Genomic DNA, 27,369 nt, shown 5'->3' with positions numbered 1-27,369 from the left:
GACTTCTGGGCTCCTCAAAGACAAATAGAGCATCAAAAATTGTACTGTAAAGGGGATACATTGAACTCCATTAACTTGGTTAATTGACTGATTGCTGCTGATAATAATGTCATCTTTGTTTTGTATAGAATTTTCTTCATCCTTCTGTCTTTTTGCATTCACTGCTACAATTACTAGATAGGCCTGAGGCACAACTGAGCACATAACAAATCTTGGCATTCTGCATGTATTTGACAGTTACTGCAGAGAGTAATGATACAAAGGATGGGCATCCCCAGTGGGGCTAACTTAGATCAAAATAGGAAAGGGTTGTGTGATGTCATGTGATGCGGCATCACTTGTGTGGCATGACATAGAACAGGGAAGAGAATGGGAACAAGTGATGTATCTGGAAGGAGTCTGTGTCCCCAAGCAAGCTTACACCCAGAAAAGCATTGTAGGGGAAAATATCCCTTGTGCTCTCAGCAACCTCCTCTACTCGTATTCTCCTCTATGGGCTTCTAGGAAGGAAGAGGGAACTGATATGGCCACTCTGTTTCCCCTGGCTTCTGGCTAGAGGAAGGCATATAGAAGAGTCGTGTTTCCCCTGGGGGTGGGGAAGATCTGTAGGAACAGGATCTGTGTCTTAACTTCGAGAGAAGGAGGAAACCAGCAGTGGGAGAGACGAAAGGAGGCAGATAGCGTAGTTCCTGGCTGGGCAATTCTTATTCTCTGTTCAGGCACCAGTGCTGTTCCTCTGACTGGTGGGAATGCAGAGTATTCCATGAATGCCTCATCAGCAATTCTGCCTATTGCTCCCTATCCTCCTACTATGAGGGTCTTAATCTCACTGGCCAATGAGAAGCATCAGGAGGAAGAGCTGGTTTTCCCCCAAACTCAGGGGAGGAAGCTTTCAGCATTGGAGAGGGAGCGGCACTCTCCCATGCTCCCCTCTTGTATACAGCTGCTCAGCAACTCTGGGCTGATGTCAAGGCACAGACTTTTGGGAGGCTCCTGGTTTATCTTTAGCTTGCTGCTCTGATGTCAAGGGTTAAACTGCAGTGAAGTCACTGATCCAGGAACTCTGTCCTGCAGGGATGATAAGGTACAGGTTTCCTTGCGGTCTCATGCTCTGCATATAGCCTTGCTGGGATGATAAGAAGTCATGCACGTTTGCGAAGTTATTAGCTCAACCCCTTTCATTTTCTGGGCTGATGTTAAGTTACAGGCCTCTGATTCTGCAATTTCTAGCTTGCTGGGCTGATGTGACGTCTTGTGAGGTTAATAGCTTTGCTCCTCTAGTTTGCTGGATTTATGTGAAGGCCAAGACTTTTGTGAGGTCTCTGTCTCAGCACCCTCACTTGCTGGGATGATGTGAAAGTGTGTGTGCGCGTTGCGGTCTCAGTCCAGCCAAGAGCATATTCTTGGAATAAATACAAAAAGAAAAGTGCCAGCTGTAAGATTTAGTGTAAGTTTGGTCTTGTTAAAAATAATTATTGCTTTGTGCCCGTTGCCCCCAGCCTCTTTGCTATTGTGTTATGGATCTGAACATAATTACAACAGCAAAAAAAAACTCAGGGTCCAACTAACCCAGTATGTTCTCTCCACCAGTAGCCAATGACTGATCTTTTTAGAGGAAAGGCTAATTTCTCCTCCATCTCCCTCATTACCACTACCAGCTAAAAAAATGCAACTAATTTTCCAGTACTGTTTGGGGAAATTTCTCCCTGATTGCAGCTTATTATTGTAACCCTGAAACATCAGGATTTAGACTAGTTTCCGTGCTGGGTAGAGTGCTACAGACATTATCCTTATCCATACGGTATAAATGTTTAAAATGTTTAATCCTTTTTTTATTTGCTGGAAACTTACTAAGCTTTTTGTCCCATCAGGAAGGAAGGCCTGTCTAGCCAGGGCTATTTGGCATAAAGATATTTTCCTTCATTTATGTCAACTTGCCATAAGGTTTCTGACAAGTGCTTTCATTACTTAGACAGTACAACAGTAGTGATGGGGAAGTGACATGTGACTCTTACTCTTCAAGACAGTTTGACAGCAAAGAACGCTCAGCTTGACTATGGGAGGAAATGAATATGCCAAAGGTACTGAGATGTCAGCTAGCCTCTGCAAAACAAGATTGTGGATGCAAGAGTAGATTTGAAATGCTGACTTTCAACCTATGAAGCACAAGATTTGAAATAGGTTCAGGTCACTGTTGTACCTTTTAGCCTCCTCTGCTCTGTAGCTAACAGGCAGCCAATTTATAAGATGCACACTTACCATCTACCTCTTCTCCTCTTCCTCCTCCTCCTGCTCCAATCACTATGCATGCACACATCCCATTAGACTTATTTAGCACTGTCACCTCAACACATCATTTGATTACACAATATATTTAATTCAATTAACTGCCTCACCAAAAACAAGAAGGGATGGGTGTCTGTAGTAGGGATGGGTGAGCTTTCTTTTATACTGTCCTCTATTCACATGAGCACCTCCCGTTGAAATCCGTGACAGTTCTACCCTAGTTCAAAGGACTGCAGAGAAGGGGGGGAGGGGCTTGTGCATTTTGCCTACTTTATGTAGTATTCAGATATTTTTTTTGCTCTTTTTTTCATACTTAATTTCCCAAATATCCTGAATTTTGGTCCTATTTGGCTCCATAGTTCTAAATTATTTTCCTGATACTATCAGCTCCAAGTGCTGGTGACAAAACAGCGTGGAAGCTTGGGGTACATTTAAGTCTCACAAGAGCATGCCATGACACTCTTGGGGGCAAATCCAGAGGTGACCTATAAATGGTGGAGTAAATTACATATTGGTGTATGTTGAAGGTAAATGGGTGCAATTTACACCACAAGGTGCTGCCAGAAGAGTGGGGTTATGGCAAGAAAGCCAATAAAAGGAGAGTGTAAGAAGGTGTACAATGAAGCAGCTTCCCCTTTCTTTTTGTCACTTACCTGTATAACAGTCCTACCTTACTGCTCTCCATTGAGGGTAAATTATACCCACTTATTACTATGTTACTTACACCATCAAATAGGACATCACCTGAATTTGGTCATTAGTCATGTGATATATGACTCAGCCATTTTGCAACCACACCTGTTATAACTTTTTTAAAATGTGCGTTCTTCTCCGTCTGCTTTGTGGTGTTGATGCTGCCATTGCAATTCACATTTTAGCCCTGCTATTTTCTCTCTCCATTTTTCTGAATTCACATGTTCCCAGATAAAATCCAAACAGTAGGCTTCCAAAGGTGAATGTCATCTGAGTACTGGCGTATTCGCCCATCCTGTGCCTGTAGGTGAAATTTTGTTGTTGGCCCAGCATGGCAGCTAGAGGAAATCCATGAAGAATCTCCAGTCCTTTGTAGCCTGAGGATAAGAGCTTTTAAATGTTCACATGTATTTCTCAAGTACCCAACATTTCTCAGATTACTGCTTTGCCACGAATGGGGACCCGAACTTTTCAGCATCTCACACCAATTGATGGGGAGATGTGTGCGCGCACACAGTTACAAAGCCCTTGGTCTGGCATGCTGCTTTGTCACTGAGGTCCCCACTGGGATCAAAAGGGCAGAGTGAGATGTAGAGTATCTTTTTAGTATATACTGCCTTGGGTGGTTGGTTTTGTTCAGTAAGCAAATCTTTCCTTGTACTTATTTATTTTTAAATTTTATTCTTTAATGTTTGTCAGTGACACAGCTGAGATCAGAGCCCCAATGTGATTGTATTGAAGAAACACCTAGTAAGAGAAGAGAATATCCCTGTTCTGATCATTTTACAATCTGAATAGACAAGGCAGCCAAAAAGAGGGAGAAAGGAAGTATTGTTACCCCCATTTTTACAGACTGGGGACTGAGGCACAGCCAGATAAAGTGCCTTGCTTGAGATCACTAAAAAGGCCTGTGACAGAGCTAGGAACTGAACCCAGATTTCCTGCACATTAGTCCAGTGCCTTCCCCACAAGACCTACCTCCTTCTTATGTGCTGTGGGATTTGTTCTCAAGTATGCTTATTTCTTTCTTTCTGCTTGGATGGTTCTAACAAGAAGATGTGAGTGGTGAGCATTCTGAAAGCAGTTTGGCTCAGTCTTTCCTTTGCAGCTGAGAGTAAAATTCTAATTGCTACCTTTACTGTCGATTTTTTTTTTAAAAACAGCCTTTTATTGTTCTCACAAGTATTTGAATAACTGAACACTACCCCGTCCATGGTTTTGTATCCCTCGTTTCTCACTGCTTGCCATTTACCATTCCTCTTTATTTTTTGATTGAACAGCCCGTTCATACTCTTCCCTTGCATCATAATATAAAATATTAAAGTTTTGACCTTGCAGAGTATACGTTTAATGTACCAAGCCATCGCTTCCAGGCTCCACACAGGATCAATCACAGTGCATGAAAGTCGTGTGTGTGTGTCTGTTGCAGCCAGAGGAAAAGTGTATCAAATTTAATCTGTTTGCTTGATAAATTGTTTTTCCACCACTATAACTAAATGTCTATTACAACCGTGTCTACTTACTGAGTACCATACTTTATATGCATGTAGGTGCTAGAACAGGGTTTGAATGTTGAGTAGCAGTCATGAGAGCAGATTGCAAAATCTGATCACGCTTACTATAAGGTTTGTGTCTTGGCTCAGTGAATTCAGTTAATGTTTCTAGTAATCTTCCCATCTCACAATTCAGTCATTCATTCTCCTTCCGGATTCTTGTCTTTGAATTAAAAATGGAAAAAAAAATCCATTTCTTATTTTTTCATCAAGTTTTTTAAATAATTGTTTTCAACAGAGAAATTAAGAATGAATTCTGTGTAAGAAAATACTTCTTGTTTAGAATGAAAAATACCTGCATTAAACTAATGTGTGTATCATCAGTGGGCCAGGGGCCTTTTTAGTGACAATATTAGAGAGTGATTTGTAGAGGGATTTTCCCCACTCTTTAAAACGAAAACAGTCTCCCCCTGTCCCCAACCCCCTCCCGCTCCTATTGGGCTGCTGTTTCCCTTGTTTAAATTGGTGGGTGTACTTCATAAATGCCGAAGGGCATTGATCTGACCTTAACCGACCAGAATGAGGCCCTCACTACAAAACATTGACCGGAGTCAATGGAAGTTGTAATATTAACCATGACACAACTATGAATTCAGGGGATCGCAGCAAAACAAAAAGGTTAAAGAACTTGTGTGCACTGAGTCCTGAAAAAAAAAGACAGTTTTTAATTCTAGTATTGACATCAATTGATATTAGGGTTTGTCCTTCAGGTAGTTAGTTATTTTGGCATTATGAGGTCAGCCCTATTCCCTGAGGAGAAAAGGGGTGTTTGATCTCTGTTAATCAGGGGTTCTGAAATAAAGGCTATGGCGTGGGGAGGGGTGAGAGAAGTATCTTGGATAACATTTTCAAAAATGTTGGAATCCCATTTTCAAAAGAGGCTTAAGGCATTCAGGAGCCTAATGCCATTGACTTGCAATGAGACTTAGGCTCCTAAATCACTTAAGCATTTTGAAAATTTTACTCCTTGTCTGTAAATATAGTGCTTTACTGAGCGTGTTGAGCAGGCTACAAGATGCTGCCTTTATGTGCTTGGACAGCTCTTGTCAGCATGCGGAGGGTTATCCCCGGCATATATGGTTTGAGAGTATTTTTGCTGTTTTCTAAATTTGTTGGCTGGTGTTTTTGTTTTTTGGTTTGCAACAGTCCCATTGGAAATTGTAAACTTGCCACCTGGTAAAAGTATCCAAATGGCTCACAGTGTTTTGTATTGCTAATCCACGCCTGTGACAGTATGGTTGTTTTCAGATTTACCGCAGTAAAATGTTCTTTAGGAACATATTAATGCTCCTGTTGTTTTATAATGTTTTTCCAAAGCTGGGGATGTAAGAACTTTGAAATGTGTAACATTTCCCTCTCTCCTTCACCCTTTTAGCAACAGTAGCTCTACCTTTTTATTGACTCTAAAAAATACAATCTTTAAAAATAAAGAAAAAGGAAACTAGATACTGTTTCGTTGGGGCTGAGACCTTAGCAAGATTCAGAGAGGGACTGGATAATTATATGGATTACCAGACTAACTGGAGTTATAACAGGTAATGTTAAGGAAGAGCTTGGGAAAGTATTAAAAAATACCACATGCTTCTGAATTTTAAGACAATCTCCTTCAATTAAATATTAAAATGAGATTCTCAGGGTCATATTTCCCTTCATCTGCCTATTGTGTGGTTCTTACACCTTCCTCTGAGGCCTCTGGTTCTGGCAACTGTTGGAGACAGGATACTGAATTAGCTGGACCTTGGGTTTGATCTAATCTGTCAATTCCTATGTTCCTATATTTAACATGCTATATTACTGTATCTCTCTTGAGGCTTGCACATTCATGAGTCGCCTTATCAACTGCTCCATTATCTTGGCCATACGTAAAACCACTGAAATCAAGAATTATTTATGATTTAGGCCATGTCTACATTAGAAACCTTACAGCGGTAAAGACGGTATAAATTTTTAACAGCGAGTGTAATTTAACCATTGTAACAATTTAGCAAGGGACATGGTGGATTCTCCATCACTGACAATTTTTAAATCAAGATTGGATGTTTTTCTAAAAGATCTGCTCTAGGAATTATTCTGGGGAAGTTTTATGGCCTGTGTTACACAGGAGGTAGACTAGATGATCAAGTGGTCCTTTCTGGCCTTGGAATCTAGTTATTTAAAAAACAATATCAATTGAAATCTGAATAAGGCTCCTGAGTCTGCCAACTTGGCTGTCCTAATGTTAGGTAACAAAATAGGCTTTAGGTGCATAAACCAAAGTGTTTGTTTTTTTTAAGAGAGGCAGAACACGTATAGCTCAAGCGGATTTCATTAGTTTTGATTTCACTGGATTTGCAGATGCACAGGCCAGGAGTCTAACCTTGGGTACACAATTTTTTAAAATTATGGCCCTACTGTGCAACTTGGATTCAAAGTAACATTTGAACCAGTGGTGTTTATGGAGTATCATGCATGAGACTTGAGTTAAAACTGTTACCTTTCTTGCTAAAATTTCTTTAATTACTGTACAATTTACTTTTTGTTTTCACAGAATATTTAGTGTTACTGAGGCCTTTTTTCAGCTGTCTGATATTTAGGGCCCTACCAATTCACGGCTGTGAAAAACATGTCACGGACCATGAAATCCGGTCTCCCCTCTCAAATCTGGCTGTTGTGGGGTGGGGGTCACAGTATTGCCATGGTTCTCTTTCATTGATTCCAGTGAATCACTGTTTCTATAAGTCTCATACAAATCTAGTGCAGGCCGGTGACAATAACCAAAAGTTGTATCTATGTGAGGCTGTTCAGTGGTCTTGACATGAGTCCATCTCAGTTGAATCTTGGGTTTTCATGGGTTTTTTTCTTTTTTTTCTTTTAAGCAATATCAATACCATTATTTTGGGAGATGAGTGGGTAGGCATGTGATTGGTGATAGGAGACTCTCAAATATAAAAGATGGGTGTGATTGTTACAAAGGTGAACAAACTTCACTTGGAACTGTGTTACATAGCAGAGAAATTAGTAGTGGGCATAGGTAAGGGTGCTTGTTTCCAGGATTTAGTTTCCTTTCAGATACCATTTAGTTCTGCACAACTGAAGCTTTTTTCCCCACTGATTTTGATGTCACTTTTAAATTTTATGAATATTACTCTGAAGTGATCACCTGAAGATGATCTCAGAAGTTTCTTAGGGTTTGTCTACATGATGGGGTAATGCACTCAACTGTAGTCTGACTTTTAAAGTGCACTAATGTACTGGGCATTAATGGGTTCGTGTAGACCCTGCTGGTGCGCACCAAAGGTTTCCTGGCGCACTTTAACATATAAACAGCACCACGTTAAAGCACACTAGGGAATCTTTGGTGTGCACTAGCAGGGTCTACCTGGACCAATTAATGTGCAGTACATTAGTGTGCTCTAGTAATCATTCCCCCACTCCCCCCATCACTCATAGTGCATTACCCCATTGTGTAGATGAGCCCTTAGAAGCCTTAGTCTTGTTTGGAAATGTTAGATCACAGCAGCATTTACAGTGCTTAGCAGCAGAGGTTATCTATTCTGGAAGGAAATGATGCCCTTATCCTTCCCCTTTCCCTTTCTATAGGAAGGACACCACTTGTAGTTGATCTTAATGGCCACAGTGATAATGGGCCACAGGCTCACATGCTATTTCAAATCAAAGAGCGATTACATTTAAGGTGTGTACTGAAAACTGCAAATTGAGTCTAGCAAGAATATATTGAATGCAAACAGCTGTAAAAATGGAGTCATGTTTAGAAAGGTGACAAATACAGAAAAATCAATTTCCATCTATTGGCAATCAGGTGTAGTGGTGCAATTGCTGCAGAGTTAATTGCTTACCCTAACTCAGTGTGTTTTAACCCTTTTGTGTTGGCGACCCTTCTTTCAAATCAAAACATTTTGGGACCCCTTTCCATTTGCTGTAAAAGTAAGAGTTAAAAAAAAAAAATCAATGATCAGTTATATAGGCTTATTTGGACAGAGAATACTTGACCTTGAAGGGTAAAAGTGTGAGGAGCGAGATTTTCTTTGCTTTAGATTGTAATAAAATTTTCAGTGCCTCATGACCCCCCTAATTGACCAACGTGACCAACTGGTTGAAAACCACTTGGTCTAATTTAAGCAAAGTTATCCTCTCATATCTTTAATAATATTCTGTTTTTCCCTTCCTGTACGGATCTTCCATTTACGTCAGTGGAACATCCATGAAAAGTTGAATACTGGAGTCCGGATCTGCAGCACAGGAAAACCTGTCTCATGTTCTGATCATTTATTCAGTATCTTTCTCTCTCAGTATTGGAGGCCCCTGTAATAAGTTCAGTATTTCTTTCAATTCTTTGGTATGATTAGATAGAAGAAAAATCCAGAGCACCAAGGGAAAAAATTAATGCTCACTCTCTTTAGTGTAATATTTGCTTGTTATTTCAGTCTCTCTCTCTTTTGATATCACAGTGCTGAATTCCCTCAACATCTACTCTAGTTAGTGAGTGTTGATGGTGCTCGTTATCACAGGGGCCACACACACACACACACACACACACACACACACACACACACACATATAATTTCCAAATCTACATAATCTTGCATTATACTTTTAAACGTGAAAGATATATATTTTTACACTTGGATGAGCCCATGGATTTTGTTCATTTTCAAAGAAAATTGGTCTGTCTGTCTTAGATACTTATATAGCACTCATTACTGTACTATTTAAACACCCCATAATCTTTAATGTGTTTATCCTTGCAACAGACATGTGAGGTAAGGCAATGGTGGTATTCCCATTTTACAGATGGGCAATGGAGGCACTAGAGACTAAGTGATATGCCCAAGGTAACACAAGAAATCTTTGGCAGAGGAAGGAATTGAACATGGGTCTTGCATGTTCCAGGCTAGCCCACTAGCCACTGGTCTTTCCTTCTTTCTTTTCTACCAAAATTTCTACCAGAAGAAGGATCAGAGATTTCTGGTGAAAGTATAACTTTTTTTGAAGTGGCTTGGACCTTCCTGCCTGAGTGGGCACTTCTCTTCCCAGGCTGTATTATCATGGTTAGGATTGGTAGAGGTGTTCATGTTCATGTCCATGCCCCTTGATATATCCGAGAAGAAGCTGTTGGCAAGATGTCCTCTTTGAGGGCCTCTCATTTTGGTGATTTCCCACATGGTCTGGAATATCCTGATTCTCTTGATCTTCTGGGCTTGTTGCAAAGTCTGTCTTTTTGGAATCTCAGAAGTGATTGGGGTGAGCTTTTTGGAGGAAAGCCTGGGTGCTTTTGGTTTCTAATATGCTGACTAGCTGATGTCTGATATGCGGTTGGGACAAATGTGCCATTCTGGTTTTGTGCTAGTTGTACCCTTTTAATACCAAGAGTGTCTATAGCCCAGGGTTGGCTTTTTATGTTAAATCTGAATATTTTGAGAATATATGGCTAAAGGAGCAGTTTGTCTCAAGCAGAGTATTTTGCTAACTCAAAACCAAAATGAAGTGTAATAAAAATCACTTGCATGTCTTGACTGCGTTAAATCGTAAAATCTTGAAGAGCTTCACAAACAATTTAATTAACCTTCAAGCACCTCAGTAAGATCATACTACTAAACCCATTTTACAGATGATGAAACTGAGGCACAGATTGGTTAAATGACTTGTCTGATGTCCCACGGTTCATAGTAACTCATGGCAGAATTGGGGATGAAGCCTGGGAGACCTGACTCGCAGTCCCTTGCTCAAACCACCAGATCAGAGCGAGATTGTTTTTCTTCTCTACAGTGTGAGTGATAACTGCCAAAGGAGTAGTTATCCACCAAATATGAAATCACATTTTTTTAAGTTTTCCTTTGAAGCAAAAAAAAAAAAAAAAAAAAAATTCTGACATTTCTTTTTAGCCTGTGATTTTTGCTTTTTGAAAGCATTAATTATAAACAATTCCTAACCTGTTGTTATATGGGTCTGGAGCCAGTTCCCTCAAATGAATACTTGATATAAAATCAAATATAGGTAAAAGGATACATTGACTACATACCAGCTGACATAAAGCTTGACTATAATGAGAGTAAAATCCATGCAAATGAATCATTGCAATGAATTGTTGTAATTAGGATGTATTCATTACAAAGGTCTCATAATCATATAATTAACTTTTGGTATATTGAGATTTATAATCTGAATTCCTAATTCCATTTTGTTCATTTAGAAGCAAAATCTATTAGTGGGCAGAGTGTTCTCACTAAGCTCCCTCATGCTGTGTTCTGTACTGTGTGTGGAATTGATTCTCTTGAATCCCTGATCTAATTCCATTGTAATAAAGGGCCCAATTCTGCTCCTGTTAAAGTGAGAGTTTTGCCATAGATTTTAATCGGAGAAGCAATAGCTCCATAATACCTTTTTTCAAAGTCTCCAGTACTTTTATTAACTATCTTCCAGCTTGGCAATGGTATTTATACAGCCTTTTTATTCTGTAAGTCTGATGTAAGTCCAGCCAAAGACAGGAATGATAGAAATGTATTACCGTCTCATGGTTGTGAGAAATGAGTTAGGTTGCAGTCCTTCCCACTGGATTTGTCTACATCACAAAAGCAATATCAGTATCAAGGTGAACTTGTTAGCAGAGGTGCCAAGGATTAAGTGCCTGATCCTCCTAGGAGCAGAGTGCCTTCTACTCCAGTTGCTCAGCACCTTGCAGGATTAGTCTCTGGCTTGGAGAGAGAACCACTCTCTTGACCCCCTAGAGGTGGCCCCTACAGGGCAGGTTGTGGCAGTTTGGTAGGATAATGACCAGTCAAGGCCTGCGCTGTCTCTATTCTCTGTATTTAAGAGGATTTCTGTCTCCTGGGCTTGACACCTTTCAAAAGCATGAACTACCCAAAACAATATTTAAAAAGCAATTTTGTGCAGCTAAATAGAAGGCCCCCAACTTTGCCAAGGTTTTACCGATCAGCTGTGGATTTCTAAAATAATGGTTGCCATATAGGCTGCTTTTGTTTTTGTTGAATAAACTGAAGAGTTAATGAGCTTCAGATGAACTTGAAACTTGGTTACTTTCTGGCATGAAATTAAAATTTAAAAGGAGAGAAGTCAATGATTAAGAGCAATGTGTTCTCCCCCACAATTAATTCCACTGCATTTGTAGTAGATTTTAAAGTCCAATTCTCTGCACCAGTCTCCCTCTTGCACCTGACATGGAGGGGGTGGGGGGTTTGTAATTCTGTTGCATTCCAGCTATTTTTGGCTGCCACAATCCGATAGGGGTCATTGCAGCCAAAGAGAAGTTAGAACAGCCCTGAGGCTGCTCCTAATTACACTGGTGCCGGGGCAGCTCTGAGAAGGCACTTCTGCTCCCATTCCTTCATCCCTCTCCCTCCCGTTCCCACTTTGAGCACAGCTCAGTCAGGACAGAGAATCTGCCCTAAATCTCAGGTGGAGTTGTAAAGTAACCGCCTCACATCCTTGTTTCTGGGTCACCAGTTTTTCCTGAGACATTCCATTGTGGCTCTGTGGATAACCAGTTTCATTGCAGCAGCATTACTGCACGAAAGGAAGCTGACAGTTTCCTCTCTTGTTAGGGATGATCAATTTAATAAGTCAAGCTCATCTCCCTTCCCCTCTTGTCCTGTCTCTGTAAATATTCTACCCTGAGGAGTTCCTGGTGCAAATCCCCAGACCTGGTCTGTTCTCTGCACCTCTCCCATTTATACTAGTGCATTGCAATAACTACTTCAACATCATTCTGGTACAATATATTAATAGTTATATATTATTGTAACACATGCATGACACATAGCACTGAATGTTGTCAACTCAGAATTTCATAGCTGCAACAGAGATTGAATTGTGATCCAAAAACATGGTTCCTGAACTGGATAGAACAATACTGCAAGGATGACTTAAGTACAACATTGCATAAAGTCACACCACACCAGAACACACTGTGTATTTAGTTATTTAGACCGCTTACCTAGATACCTATATCTGCTTGCATGTATTTATTGACCTGTATAGAAAGCACTCTAAGAAAGCATCTGGATCTCCCTACGCCAAAAGCAGAAACTCCTACAGCTAGAGTTGAAAGAAAACTCTCCTCAGCTCACAGTAGCTTTTGGCCTCTGACACATGTGAATATGAGTTGAACATCTCTTCATCCATCCAGTAAAGGTCAAAGGGAGACACGTACATATAGCCAGTTAATTAAAAACCCATTCTATTCCATTTTAGGTTCTTGTACTAAGCCCATCACCATGATATCGGTGTATACCAAGTTCCAATTGCCATTCTAAACCCTCCTGGCCACCAATTTTTAGTCACCTATACATTACTCGAATGAATTTGTAAAGTTCAGTTTAAATCAGTTGGCTTTGGGTTTTCTAAGTGACAAGTTCAGACTGACATTTTATAGTCATATAAATTGCCTTGTTATATAGACTTAATTGATGAAGGAAAACTAAGTTTGAAGGAAGTTTTTTCCAAGTGATGAACATGAGAACTTTTTTTTTTTAAGCTGACTGTACATGACACCTCCATTTTTCTTCATCCTCACTCATTTCTGTAAAACATCAGAGAAATTAAATACAAAGCCCCTTAATATTTAATTCAGTGTTAAGACTCTGAAATCAAGCACTCAAAAGCCAAGAGACTTAACAAGCCCAGATTCCTGTGGGACATTTAGTGGGTCATGATGTGTGCCTGTACTGTTTTCTGTTCTCTGCTAAATATGAAGTTTAATGTATTACTGCTTGTTATTAAATGTTTCACAAACTTTACACAAGGCCAAGTGTTGTTGCTGTGCACACTTGAGTAGTTACGGTGATTTCAATACAACCACTCAATGAGTAAAGCAGTTGCAGCCAGGCTAAGAATGTGCCAAATTACTGAAAACGTTTTGACTATCCTGGCTTCTTTGTGTCTGTCTCAGCGTTTTTATTAATGATAGTTATCACATTTAATACACAGTAGATATTTCCTACAAATGCTGTGGCTTCCTTATTGATGATGTTTAATGTATTCTCTGCATGGTCTTGCAGTGAAATTTCATTTCGTTTGAACTGTTGCTCTTGGACTTAGTTGGAATTGAAATCTAAGGTCTCTCCGATCAGCTATTCCTCTGGTTAAAGATTTTAAAGTCTAATCTCCTTGCCTGCTACATTCATTAAAAATGGGAAGAAAGGTCTCGCCTCTAAATATTAAATGCACATATAATGAGATAGGAAAATGTGCTGAACAACATTTCTGGATTAAAACACTGACTAGTCCCTTATGAAGCCCTGAATATGGTGACCAGAGTCCAAGAAAAATAATTTTTGTTGTTATGAGAGATGGCACCTTTCTTTGCAATTGACTAAAAACTCTCTCAAAGCTTAATTCAGATATCCCCATAAATAAGTGTCATGTCTCACTGAATAAGATTGATTTGTGCTTCTCTACAGAAATTGTTGTGTATTCCATATATGCAGTATATTGCTATTAGGCGAATGTGCTACACTGAAAGATAGCTGTGGGATACAAGTCTACAAAGAGGTGGTTGTTTCTATTCGTTAAAAGTAACTGTAGTATCCACTTCAGGTATTTTTGTTTCTTTGCTATGAACAAGTAACAACACTTGATAGAGCGTCTTTCGGTCCAGAGGACTGCAAAGCAGTTAAGAAGCTGGACTGTGGCACATCACCGGGGTGCACCTTTGAGGGCAGATGGAAGTGGTAGAGAACCACAGTTCACTCACCCACTAGGCCCTCTTGTAGCCCAAGGAGTGCTGGAGAAGCACAGTTGCCTCACTACCAGCCACCATATGAGAGGATGCAGCATCTGTTTCCCTCTCTGTGCTCCAAGACCTGGCTAGGCAAGGACTCCAATAGCAACTGGCCCCTGTGTGGCTGCAGAGGGGCTCCTTGCAGTATCTTTACCCTTTTATTGTATTTAACTATGTAAATAGCTTTACAAAATTGTAAGTCAACCTCTGCTGTGACTCCTTCTCCCAGTGAGATCTGAGAGACTGAGTCTCATGCTGCTGCTTTCCTCCCATCGACTCCTTCTCTGGCACTTTTGTGGCATCAGAACTAGCAGGAAAAAGAGACTTCAAAGTCTGGTGTCGTTAGCAGTTCTTGATTCTGCATTCAAGAGGACTTTGCTACCTTTCATTTTCCACCCTCCTTATCCCCACTCAAGGAAAAGTTGATTCCTCATGTAACGTAATTAGACTTCTTGGTTTGACATGAAAACCTTCTAAGCTCTTTGGTCGGTTGGATATTTTGGGGGAAGGGTTGGTCAGTTTTATATCTTGCCAAATGTGAGATGCATTAGAGGGTGCCTTCAAGGTATGGGCTCGTTAATACGAATTGGCTAAGGAAAGATAATTAAATAATTCACTTTCTGCAGTGCTTACCACATTCCCCTGCCAACATACGGTAAGGCTATTGCAGGCTGACAGATTTAAGTAATAAACTCTGGCAAATGGTGGTGTAGTAGGTCCTAGCCGGGGCTCGACCCTCCCGGGCAGGAGGGGAGCCACACCGACTCACTACTCTGGGAATAAGCAGTCAGTTAGTCCTGAAACTCCGGCTCTTTGGTGCAGAGTCGGAGCAACCACAGTTAAAGCTCAGGAGCCCAGGCCCTGGATCAGGGCGGGGCAAACACAGTTAGCTCAGACCCTTGCTTGCTGGGCTGAGCGGGCAAATAGTTCAGAGCCCAGGCCCTGGATCAGGGCGGGGCAAACACAGTTAGGCTCAGGTCCTTATGGCAGGGGCTGAGCGGGTAAATAGTTCAAAGCCCAGGCCCTGGATCAGGGCGGGGCAAACACAGTTAAGCTCCGGCCCTTGTTTGCAGGGGCTGAGCGAGCAAATAGTTCAGAGGCCAGGCCCTGGATCAGGGCGGGGCAAACACAGTTAAGCTCAGGCCCTTGTTTGCAGGGGCTGAGCGAGCAAATAGTTCAGAGGCCAGGCCCTGGATCAGGGCGGGGCAAACACAGTTAAGCTCAGGCCCTTGTTGCAGGGAGCTGAGCGAGCAAATAGTTCAGAGCCCAGGCCCTGGATCAGGGCGGGGCAAACACAGTTAAGCTCAGGCCCTTGTTTGCAGGGGCTGAGCGAGCAAATAGTTCAGAGGCCAGGCCCTGGATCAGGGCGGGGCAAACACAGTTAAGCTCAGGCCCTTGTTTGCAGGGGCTGAGCGAGCAAATAGTTCAGAGGCCAGGCCCTGGATCAGGGCGGGGCAAACACAGTTAGCTCAGGCCCTTGTTGCAGGGAGCTGAGCGAGCAAATAGTTCAGAGCCCAGGCCCTGGATCAGGGCGGGGCAAACACAGTTAGCTCAGGCCCTTGTTGCAGGGAGCTGAGCGAGCAAATAGTTCAAGGCCCAGGCTTCTGTAGCCGAGCGTTGGGTGAGGGGGAAGCCTGCCACCCGTACGGAGGGTGGCAGGGGGGAACGCAGGCCCACCCACTCCACTGCGTTCCAGCCCGGGGCCCTAACAGCGGTTGCTGCCGCTGCTGGTCAGTGGGGTATCCAGACCGCAACACACTGACATAGGCTCACACTCAGTTGCAGCCGGACCGGGGTCGGCTACCCCCGGGCTACTTCCGTGATCCCCCTCCCAGCCTACCTCGTTCGTTGCGCCGGGATCGGGCCAGTCCACCTGCATGGGCTCCTCTCTGCCCGGGCTCGGCGGCAAGTCTGGTAGCTCTGCCGGGAAGTCCGGCCAATGGTCCTCAGGCGGCTCCTCTGGATAGCAGCAGGGGCTGAGGGGTTCGGGTCCAGTCTCACCCTCAGGGTTAGCGGGGTTCGGTTCCCAGGGGTTCTCCCAGTGGCGGGCGTGAACGGGCTCCGGCGGCTCCTCCTCGTAGCGGGCCCGGGGTAGCTCAGGCCAGCTAGGGTCTTCGACGGTCTCCTGGCCGGGAGCTCCCGGCCGCACGTCTGCTCCCTGTGGTGGCTGGCCGCCAACTGAGCTCTGGCGGCCGGCCTTTATACTTCCTGTCCCGCCCCTTGACTTCCGGGGGGCGGGGACAGGCGGTGGTGGTCCCAACCACTCTGGTGCCGGCACGTGGGCTCCCTCTTCTGGGCAGGAGGGGAGCCACACCGACTCACTACAGGTGGTGTTAGCTGCATTTGAAATTAACTCCCTTCTGTGCTTCTCTAATGTCTTCTAGATTGGTGCCTTGGCTCTGTCTTTTCCAATGACACCACCAGAGCAGCTAGAAAAAATAGAGAAAAACTTTAAGGGCCAGATCCTCAGCTGGTGTGAAGTGTTGTCTATCTGTATTGTCATCAGAGCTGTGCCAACTTACACCAGCTAAGCACCTGGCCATAAACATATTGTCTAGCATGGGTGTCACGCAAGAGTTAAACATGTTACCTTAAGCCATACAACTAATCCTTCTGTAGGATCATGCTTAAAATCAAATGTGCCAGGATGTCTTCTACAACTCTTAATTCTCCTGTTTTATTCCCCTTAGGTTGTTTCAAAGATGATCGCATTGTGTTCTGGACTTGGATGTTTTCTACTTATTTCATGGAGAAATTGGCCCCCCGGCAGGATGATATGCTCTTCTATGTCCGCCGAAAGCTATCCTACGTTAGTGGCGATAGCACAGAGGGAAAGAAGGTGAGTGAACAGAATTCAGAGTTACGAACACCAGAGTTATGAACAGACCAGTCAACCACACAGCTCATTTGGAACTGGACGTATGCAATCAGGCAGCAGCAGAGACAAAGGAAGAAGGAAAAAAGCAAATACTGTACAGTACTGCATTAAATGTAAACTACTAAAAAAATAAAGGGAAAGCAGCATTTTTTTTCTGCATAGTACAGTTTCAAAGCTGTATTAACTTAATGTTCAGTTGTAAACTTTTGAAAGAACAACCATAATGTTTTGTTCAGAGTTGCAAATGTTTCAGAGTTACGAACCTCCATTCCCAAGGTGTTTGTAACGCTGATGTTCTACTGTATATTGTAGCCTGGAAAATATTTTTCACCCATTTAGCACAGAATTTGGCCTTTTGCTGTGCCTTACTTGTCTGAAGTACTGCAGGGATATTGTAAATTGAGGCTTGGAAAAAATCAAGCTCCGCCCACAACAAATGTTAATGTGAAATTGGCCTGCAGTGAAATATTGTCGTTAACAACGTGGATTTCAATAATGGTATCAGTAGGCTTCAGTGTTAACATCCCAATGAGATGAGGGAATGCAGCTCACATTTCTGGTGGAGCTATTGTGTCTGTCAGTCTGCAGACTCAGGAAAACAGCACTGTGTTGGTCCACATCCAGAAGGTTCCGTTTTTGCAACTATAAGGAGTAGAAACATATATATTTTTTTAATGAAAGCTTAACTACTGCAGAAGGAGAGAGCCAGCCAGCCAGCAAAGTAGTGCTGGTTTCATGCATCCATATATACCAGGACAATCCAATATTGCACCCATTAGACACTTGGCAATAACTTACGCACAACCTTAGGAACTCGTATAAAGGGATGATGAGGCGATGTAGAAGCAACTAGTAGACAGAACCTCAGTCATCAAAACCTATTTGTTGAGAGAGAGAATTTTGGCCAGAGGGCATCTTGGGATTTTTTTTTTCTAATTTTTGAAGATGGGGGTGGGGTGGGAGAAGAGGGGTAAAGTGTCTTCAATCAATGGTGCTACTAGACAAAAAAGAGACCCTAAGTTCAGCATCTCAAGTGAACAACAGTTACTGATTCAAGAGATGTCTAATAGTCTTCACTGAAGACTTAGAACGGGGTATTTGGGAGCTCCTGGAGGAAAGCGATGCTTTAATAAATGACTCTTACCTGAACCCTTGAAATTCCACAGCTGTATTACTAGCCTGCATAACACAAGATTGTCGCTTCATTTAGCCTGGTAAAAATGTGGGTCTTTTGACCTTTTATTCTTCCCAATGGGAAAGAAGAATCACTTTTAATGCTTGTCCACTTGAACAGTTTCATTCACATACGTACACTTAGCTAATTTCTGATTCCTAAAGTTTTTGAAATTATTCATCTTTCCTATAGGGATTAGGAGATCAAATAACCCCTTGCTTATATCAGGCTAAATGAAGCCCCAAGCATAAATGCAGTCATAAATATTTCTGATCTGTGAGGCTTTTTCATAAGTAGAAGTCCTTGTCTCAAATTCAGCCTTAGTGAACTGCTTACCACAATGGTTGATGTGGGAAATAAGAACTTGTGTGTGCTGTAGCCTGGCACACTGAGCAAAGGGCACATTGTATGCTTCAATACTGTGCCTGGGTCAAGCTTTGAGAATTAGGCTGTTTCCTCTTGGGGATATTGCAGTACTTTAGAAGGTCTTGTGGGGGTCACATATTTTATGAGTTCTTTTCAAAATTGTCCTGTAGGCTCCTGTTTGAAATGAGGGTTTGTGTTGCTTGGCGGTTTCAACTGCTTCTTATATGGGGTTATTGAGCCTGACTTGTGAAGTGAAACATCGATCTGTTACTTTTAAATCTTGATTTATGGTTGGTCTGGTTTTAATTTGACTTTGCAGCTTTGTCAATTATCTTGTGAAAGACAGACAACTATCTGCAGTCCCTGATTGCCATCCCATCACTGGGACTGCAAAAGTGCCTCCTATTTATTTGGATATGTAAAGGCGAGGGAGAACTAGACATAAGATTGGGCTTTCAATATCAATCACATTTTAAACTAGCTTTTAAATCTGCCCACCTCCAAATTGCATACTCTCCTTAGCTACTGACTCTTGAAAACAGGCCCATTCCACTCTTTTCGTGTGTGTGTGTGTGTGTGTGCGAGTGTGCGCGCGCATACAATAAGTTCTTGATAGGGCCCATATCAGGACAGAACTTATTTCTCTAATCCTGGGGACTTATTCATGTTGTTCAATATAGGATGTTGATTCTATTAAGCACTGGAATAAATTGCCTAGGGACGTTGTGGAATATCTGTCATGGGAGATTTTTAAGAGCCCACTAGACAAACACCTTTCAGGGATGATCTAGATAATACTTAGTCCTGCCTTGAGTGCAAGGGACTAGACTTCTCAAGCTATCTGATGTGGGGGACCGGCAATTTTTTTCTCTCAATGTGCCAGGGACTGGTGAAATATTATTATCCTATTTGATGGTCTTATGAGGAAACTCGCCGCAGACCGGCAGCCGATGGCTCATGGACCGGCACCGGTCCGCGGACCACCACTTTGAGAAGCACTGGACTAGATGACCTCTCAAGGTCCCTTCTAGTCCTACAATTCTATGATTCTATGCCAGGAAAGAGAATTAGATTCTTGAGTAACAGCTTTTCTTTTTTATTTATGACAAGAATGCATCATATTAAGTTTCTAAGACTTTAGTCTCCAGAATCTATGTACCAAAATCACAGGACCCATCTATCCTGACCAGAGAAATCAGGGTAACTTAGAACAAACCTTTTTCATATTTAACAGAGCATTAGCAGTTTAAGTGGGAACCCTCTGACTCACAGTTGTTCATACTCCATTATGTCAAGTTCAAAAAAAAAAAAAAGAAAAGAAAACCTCACTTCCCACCCTGTCCTACACCAGCCAATATAATTTAGTGAAAATTTAAGACGTGTTCTGCATTTACATTAAAACCCCTTTTTTTACTGCAGGAGTGATGTAAAGAGGCCTTAGTATAAATGGAATCAGGCTTTTGGTTTAAGAAGTATAATGGTTTACATTAACGGTACAATCTCTCTGCCACTGCTCCCTGCAATAGACATTTTTAAAGAATTACATTTTGGTACATTTACAGACAGCTCTGATTTTTCTGTATAAGACAGTAGGGAAATTGTGATCTCAGGGTATTAAGGGAAATCATAGCATGGCTTTCTTGGCAACTCACCAAGGAAGAGACCAAAGTAAAACCTGAAGCGGCAATATGTCATCAGTGCCAGATTGTATTAACCCATTTGCCTTTGAATTCTTCTTTGCCACGTGGAATGTACACCACATCTCTGGTAGGACTGAGAAGGACTAATACTTTTATTGTATGTATTGAGTTTGTAAAGGGTGCCAAGACGTGGGCGTGGGTACTCTCTTGGTTAGCATAAACTTTAATAATAAATGGTGTTGGAGTCACTGCCAATTAGATGTAACTTAGTTGCTAAAATCTTCCTGAAGGCATAAAAGTTACCAGTGTTGGTGCTCCATCTTCAGAAGTAGAGAGAAATGTAGCCCCATGGAATATAAACTAATGGGCCTCCAGAATTTGAGTGCTATCTTTGAACTATCTCGCTTTCAAGTACCAAGTATTGGCTGTTGTGGGAGACAGGTTGGTTGAGATTTTTAAAGCCAAAGGGATTTAGGCACATGAATTTCCAATGAAATTCACAAGAGTTGTGTGTCTAAATCCCTTGTTCACTGTGAAAATTTCATCCACCAAAATTTCACCCACCAAGAGTTGTGTGGTCCGACAGTCGGAGCCGAGATGTCATCTAACAGAGACGGCAATTTCTTTGTTTCATATCATTGTTAATTTAAACTCTTTTTTAAAAAAAAAAATACTTCACCTTACTAATCAATGGTGGTCTGGTTTTTTTAGCAATCTGTGGGGCTGTAGAGAGAAGAATCTAGTGTAAGTTGTAACTTCTGGCAGTTCCAAATAACTGGTTGAAAATCACAGTCACAGAAACAAGTAGCAAGAGTCTCATTTCTGCCTGCCCAGTAACTCACCAAACGTTCTGCATAGTTAGAATGTGGGAAGGGATTACAGTCACTGTGTGTGTGAATCAGTTCAGAGACAGCTGTGCTGCCTAAATGCTTAATATTTTGCTGAGTCTTTGAGTTGTGTTGTAGTCATAGCCGTGAGTAGGAGCTGCCGACATTCCTGGGGGAGGAGAATGTTAAGTTAGACTCTCATTGTAAAACCTGAAAATGAAAAAGAGAGAGATTGTTTGCATTGCCAGAATTTTACTATGACTTTCTTAAAGGAATTTCAAAGCCTTAGAAAACATAGTGATCTTGCTTTCCAATGTACATATGTTACCTGCAAAAACTCCTCCTGCATTTACCTTCACGCTTTATTTTGCTGACATTTTATTGATCCTATAAATTTGTGAAGATAAAAAATTCTGCTACTTGATAGCTTTGAGACAGCCTGTCTCTTATTTGTGACATCAGAATGCATCACAGAAGAGAGCATAAGAATATCTAAAACTCATTTGAGAATCTGTATGCCTGCACAGTTAGGAAAGTAACCGAAATAGCTTTATTGTACAGTGATCAATAAAATACCTTCTCTGTTGGACTGAATTTGGGTGTGGCCATCGAGGTTAAAGCACTATCACTAAATTTGATCATTTTTAGTGCTTTTTAAGTTTAATATTAGGTGTATATGTGTAATATGTGTGGGTAATGGGTATATAATTACAGTTTCTGTGGCCATATATGTTTAAAATCTTTGTAGGATTTTTGAATAATTTAAATAAAGTGAATTTAAGAAAACAAGAGCAACAGCTAAGTGGATTCCTAATATAAACTATATAAAAGTGTAGCAGGATTGAGCTATGTAATTGAAATTTCATCTTACTGGAATCTACTAAATACATATTATTCTTATCTATATTAGATGTTAAAAGAAAACAGGGCCACAAATTTGCTTGCTTATACACCTCTACCTCAATATAACGCTGTCCTCGGGAGTCAAAAAATCTTGCCATGTTATAGGTGAAACTGTATTATATTGAACTTTATTTGATCCACCAGAGTGCGCAGCCCTGCCCCCCCGGAGCACTGCTTTACCGCGTTATATCGTGGTAACGGTGTATTTTAAACCTAGCTTCTGTGGCAGAGATGAATTTCATTATAAAGGAAGTAAATACAAACCCAATTCCCCATCTGATGGGGGAGAAAAATGTCATGAATTATTCATTACTGCAAATGCGGCACTTGTGAGCCACTGGAGGACTGAAGGACAGGGGAGAGCGCCTAGGCTGGGCTTCAATAAAAGAAGTGGCTGAGAGGAGCTCTCCGACAATCTCATCAGTGCACTTCTCAAGCACCAAAATGCACTGAAGAAAGATCAGTGTACTCAATCAGTGAGTTACATGATGGGGTGTCAACTACTTAACAATTGCAGGTATGAAAATGTCTCTATTGAGGCCAGAAACTTGTCTGTCTTATATATAATTTATGCAACCAAATCAGAGCTTTTGAATATCATAATTAAGGCTCTAATGTCAATGATAGCAAAATGCTCAGGGCAGAAAATCTTAAATCTAGTCCATTTACCAGCCCAGTTTTGTATTCCACACTTTTTATTCAGTCACCATTATAAAAAAAAGGAGACTAAGGGGGGATATGATAGAGGTATATAAAATCATGAGTGATGTGGAGAAAGTGGATAAGGAAAAGTTATTTACTTATTCCCATAATACAAGAACTAGGGGTCATCAAATGAAATTAATAGGCAGCAGGTTTAAAACAAATAAAAGGAAGTTCTTCACGCAGCGCACAGTCAGCTTGTGGAACTCCTTGCCTGAGGAGTTGTGAAGGCCAGGACTATAACAGAGGTTAAAAGAGAACTGGATAAATTCATGGTGGTTAAGTCCATTAATGGCTATTAGCCAGGATGGGTGAGGAATGGTGTCCCTAGACTCTGTCTGTCAGAGGGTGGAGACGAATGGCAGGAGAGAGATCACTTGATCATTGCCTGTTAAGTTCACTCCCTCTGGGGCACCTGGCATTGGCCACTGTCGGTAGACAGGATACTGGGCTGGATGGACCTTTGGTCTGACCCGGTACGGCCATTCTTATGTTCTTATGTTCTAAATATTTCCCGATCGGGCAAATATAATTTGAGATACAGTAGTTTATTAACTTATTCAAATCTCACTTCTTCCATCTCTCTCTAATGCAGTGATACTCAGACATCAGTGGTTCAGGAGCCGAACTAGCAATCAACATTACCCCAAAATAAATAAATATATACATATCTACATTTATATATAGAGAGAGAGAGAGAGAGAGAGAGAGAGATGACTGACTAAGTATTCTACAATTGGTTAATAACATATTAACCCATCAGGATGTTTTTACTAACTTAGATTGGTTAATAATAAAATCACAGTGTTTTAATATCATGTGCTGCAAAGAGCTGCAGGAGACACATTAAAGAACCACTTGCAGCTCTTGAGCCTCAGTCCGAGTCTCACTGCTCTAATGCATCAGTTACTTCTCTAGCATAATTTCCGACGTTATGTCAATTTTAGGCATTCCATTTGCCATTTCAGATATTCACTCCTGTATGAATGAGTCCAGTAAGGCTAAGGAATTGCACTCATAATGGACAATCCATTGCTATAGTCTGTGTGCCCTGCTGCTCTAGGGATAAAATATGCTGATCTTTACACTCACTAAGAATTGCTTATTGAACAGTTCTAACAGAGTAAAAATCCAGGACAAATGTTTTTGTCAATGACACACCCATGTGAATATGTTGGTCACCACATGGCCTTTGACCACACTTGGCTAATGCTTAAATTAGCAGATGTGTACAAGAATAGGAACAACAATTTAGCAAATTTATGGAGACTGAAACCCACACCATTGAGGGACTGAATCAATGAATGAAAGATGTTACTGTTTTCAGAATACTGGCATATGACAGGAGCTAAGAGCAGTTAGTCAGCATCTTAAATGCATTGATTCTGCATCTTTCTCATGCTGATCACAATATCTTCAATCCTGTGCAGGAAGTAATGGTTCCATTTCCCAAAGCAGTTAAAACACACTTCTTATTTTGCAACAAGCACAACAGCTTTCTCAGTGCCAAAGCTATGCATCAGAAAGACCATTTCTGTGCCGTCAGTATCTTCTAAGGTGTTTCTTCCCCCCTCACATGTTGGTCAGGCATCACTGGACATTCAGAGCTCTCAGATTTTTGGGCATGTTCCTCTCTAGCTTCTCACTTATCTATTATTTGAATTGTAATAGTGTCTAGACAGACAAGACAAAGTGTGTGAGGGGAAAGAGAGGCACAAAGCAGTGAAGTTTTCTCTCTCTCTCTCTCTCTCTCTCTCTCTCCCCTTACCCATCAGGCTGGGAGGCAAGATATGGAAATATCCCTCTCTGTGAGCAACAGATTGCAATAGGAAAGGGGCTTTCCTGAGCCTAATACTATTTTGACTAATACAGCTGTCTTTAAACAGGACCTTTTTGCAGTCCTGTATGTCCTCCAAGGCTTCGCTTTTGTAAATTATGCCAGCTGAGCTATAGAACAGCTTCCTCTCCAAATAACTTCTCAGAGTATGTGGAGGAGTAGAAAGAAGAATGTATGGAGGGGCTCCGCTCACTTGGGAATGGGACTAGGGAAAAGTCCTGGGTCCAAAATCACTAGTCACTCTTGAAAATCTCAGGGTGCGTCTGCACAGCAATTAAACACCCGGGCTGGCACGGGTCAGCTGACTTGAGCTCTCTGGGCTTGATCCGCAGGGCCACAACGTTGCTGTGTAGACATTTGGATGTAGGCTAGAGCCTGGGCTCTGAGACCCGGTATGGGAGGGGTCCCAGGCCCGAGGCGGCCAGCCATGGGTGTTTGTTTGCTGTGGAGATGTACCCTGAGATTTTCAAAAGTGTCTAGTGATTTTGGACCAGGACTTTTCCCTAGCCCCATTCCAAGTGAGCCACGGGTCTTTCATTGCAGAGTAGATGCACCTTCAGTGGTGTGTCCGACTCCTGGCTAATGAGGTATAGACTCTCTAGCTAGATTTTTTGGGGTATTTTTTTCTAATCTAGGTTGCCCTTCCCCCCACCTCAGGAGCTTAGTTTGTTAGGTTCTACATAATGTAAGAATCTTTCTAAGAAAATAAACTAGCTGCCAATCCATAGAGTGAAATCATGGCCCCATTGATGGCAATGGCAAAACTCCCACCCAAGTCACCCATGATTTCACCCATAGACTCGCTTAATGATGATTTGGGAGAAGGATTCATTCCTGCTACACACAAAGTGCAGGCATTTGCTTTGTCAGTCTTTGAATAGAAGTTCAGGGACAAAGTGGGATTTAATCTTATGCATTGATCACTACCCTTTTTTTTCCAGGTGTCATTTTTGCCAAAGGTGTCTTTATGGTCCATTATACAGTACTACCATAGAATATGTATCTTGTTTGGACTGCTGTGTGCCCTTGTCATTAGGGTAAATTACTATTAGGTCTTCATTTTCTTGTAGTTAACATAGTGTCCGTTGTGACCTTTACTGCCATCAGAAGAGTAAATCGGATACTATTATTTCATGTAGATAATTTTTGTTCTTGTGTGTGTGCACACTCAAAAACTTGTGCCTCTTTTCTTTAGCGGCCTACAAATTTGGTTGGCTCTCTGTCTATTTGAGAAGACTCCTGCCTTGTTTCTGTGCCACTGGAATGGCAGATCATACCTGTAAAAAAGAGAATTTAGAAGCTAATGATGTTCCACAGACAGTTAACAGCAGCACCATGCCCTCTGGTTAAACCAGCCATTGAGAGTTTGTACCTGTAATGCAGTGCTTGTAACTGGGAATCTCCTTCCGAGTTTGTGGAAGTGCAGTTTCTTTAGAATGAGACAGAACTGGAATTCTTCCTTTTTGTTTCTATATATAATTTCAATTAAACTAAGTAGAAGTAAATATTTAACTTCTAGCTATCCTACTAGCTTTATTCAATTTTCTCATCTCTAGACTCTTATTGTTGCTCCAAACATGACAGTTTGATCCCCATAATTAGACCTGCAGATCCTGAAAATAAAAAAGTGTGTGTATTTTAAATCTTAGTTGTCTGTAACTTGGATCCACCAATCCAGCAATAATTTCCTGAATTCTAGTTTTTGTGTTTTAGCTTCATATTAAAAATAGCGTTGAAAGCAGTTGACTTGGGAAAGAAAGGAAACCAAGGTGGAAGATGCCATATAGTCTTACAATTCTGCATGTTTGCTAGTGAGTGTCAGAGAGAAAGTAGCAAACAGTAGTTTTGGACTGGTGACTCTGGGAAGTAGAAAGCATCTAAGGATATATCTACATTATGAAACTAGGTCGATTTTACAGAAGTCAATCTTTAGAAAGTGATTTTATACAGTCGATTGTGTATGTCCCCACTAAGCGCATTAAGTCGAAGGAGTGCGTCCTCAATACCATGGCTAGCATCGACTCATGGAGCAGTGCACTGTGGGTAACTATCCCAGAGATCCCGCAGTCTCCGCTGCCCATTGGAATTCTGGGTTAAGCTCCCAATACCCGATGGGGCAAAAACATTGTCGCGGGTGGTTCTGGGTACATGTCGTCAGTCTCCCCTCCCTCCGTGAAAGCAACATCAGATAATCATTTCACGCCTTTTTTACTGGGTTACCCGTGCAGACGCCATAGCACAACAAGCATGGAGCTTGCTCAGCTCACCGCTGCTGTCGTGAGCATAGTAAACACCTCGCGCATTATCTTGCAGTATGTGCAGAACCTGGCTAGGAGCCGCCAGCACGAGGACAATTGTGAGGAGGACATGGACACACATGTTCCTGAAAGCATGGGATGTGGCAATTGGGACATCATGGCGGCAGTGGGGCAGGTTGATACAGTGGAACGCTGATTCTGGGCCAGGCAAACAAGCACAGACTGGTGGGACTGCATAGTGTTACAGGTATGGGTTGATTTCCAGTGGCTGCAAAACTTTCGCATGCATAAGGCCACTTTTCTGGAACTTTGTGAGTTGCTTTCCCCCGCCCTGAAGCGCAGGAATACCAAGATGAGAGCTGCCCTGACAGTTGAGAAGCGAGTAGTGATAGCACTGTGGAAGCTTGCGACGCCTGACTGCCACCAGTCAGTCAGGAATTAATTTGGAGTAGGCAAATCTACTGTGGGGGCTGCTGTGATCCAAGTAGCCAAGGCAATCACTAACCTTCTGCTATC

At 41.8% G+C, this 27,369-nt stretch overlaps 1 protein-coding gene across 2 annotated transcripts in view; it reads left to right on the top strand.

Annotated features, from left to right (window-relative positions):
* KIAA0930 (KIAA0930 ortholog) overlaps positions 1-27,369 on the top strand; it is a 162,873-nt gene that overhangs the window by 80,179 nt on the left and 55,325 nt on the right. For both annotated transcript variants that reach the window (XM_054038260.1, XM_054038253.1), the window contains exon 3: positions 16,959-17,107. In XM_054038260.1, the coding sequence (XP_053894235.1) occupies positions 16,959-17,107 (149 nt within the window). The remainder of the gene's footprint in view (positions 1-16,958; positions 17,108-27,369) is intronic.

The sequence above is a fragment of the Malaclemys terrapin genome, chromosome 1, assembly GCF_027887155.1.
Source record: "Malaclemys terrapin pileata isolate rMalTer1 chromosome 1, rMalTer1.hap1, whole genome shotgun sequence".
Classification (NCBI taxonomy): domain Eukaryota; kingdom Metazoa; phylum Chordata; order Testudines; family Emydidae; genus Malaclemys; species Malaclemys terrapin.
The sequence above is the reverse complement of the archived record's forward strand: the minus strand, read 5'-3'. Positions and strand labels throughout refer to the sequence as shown.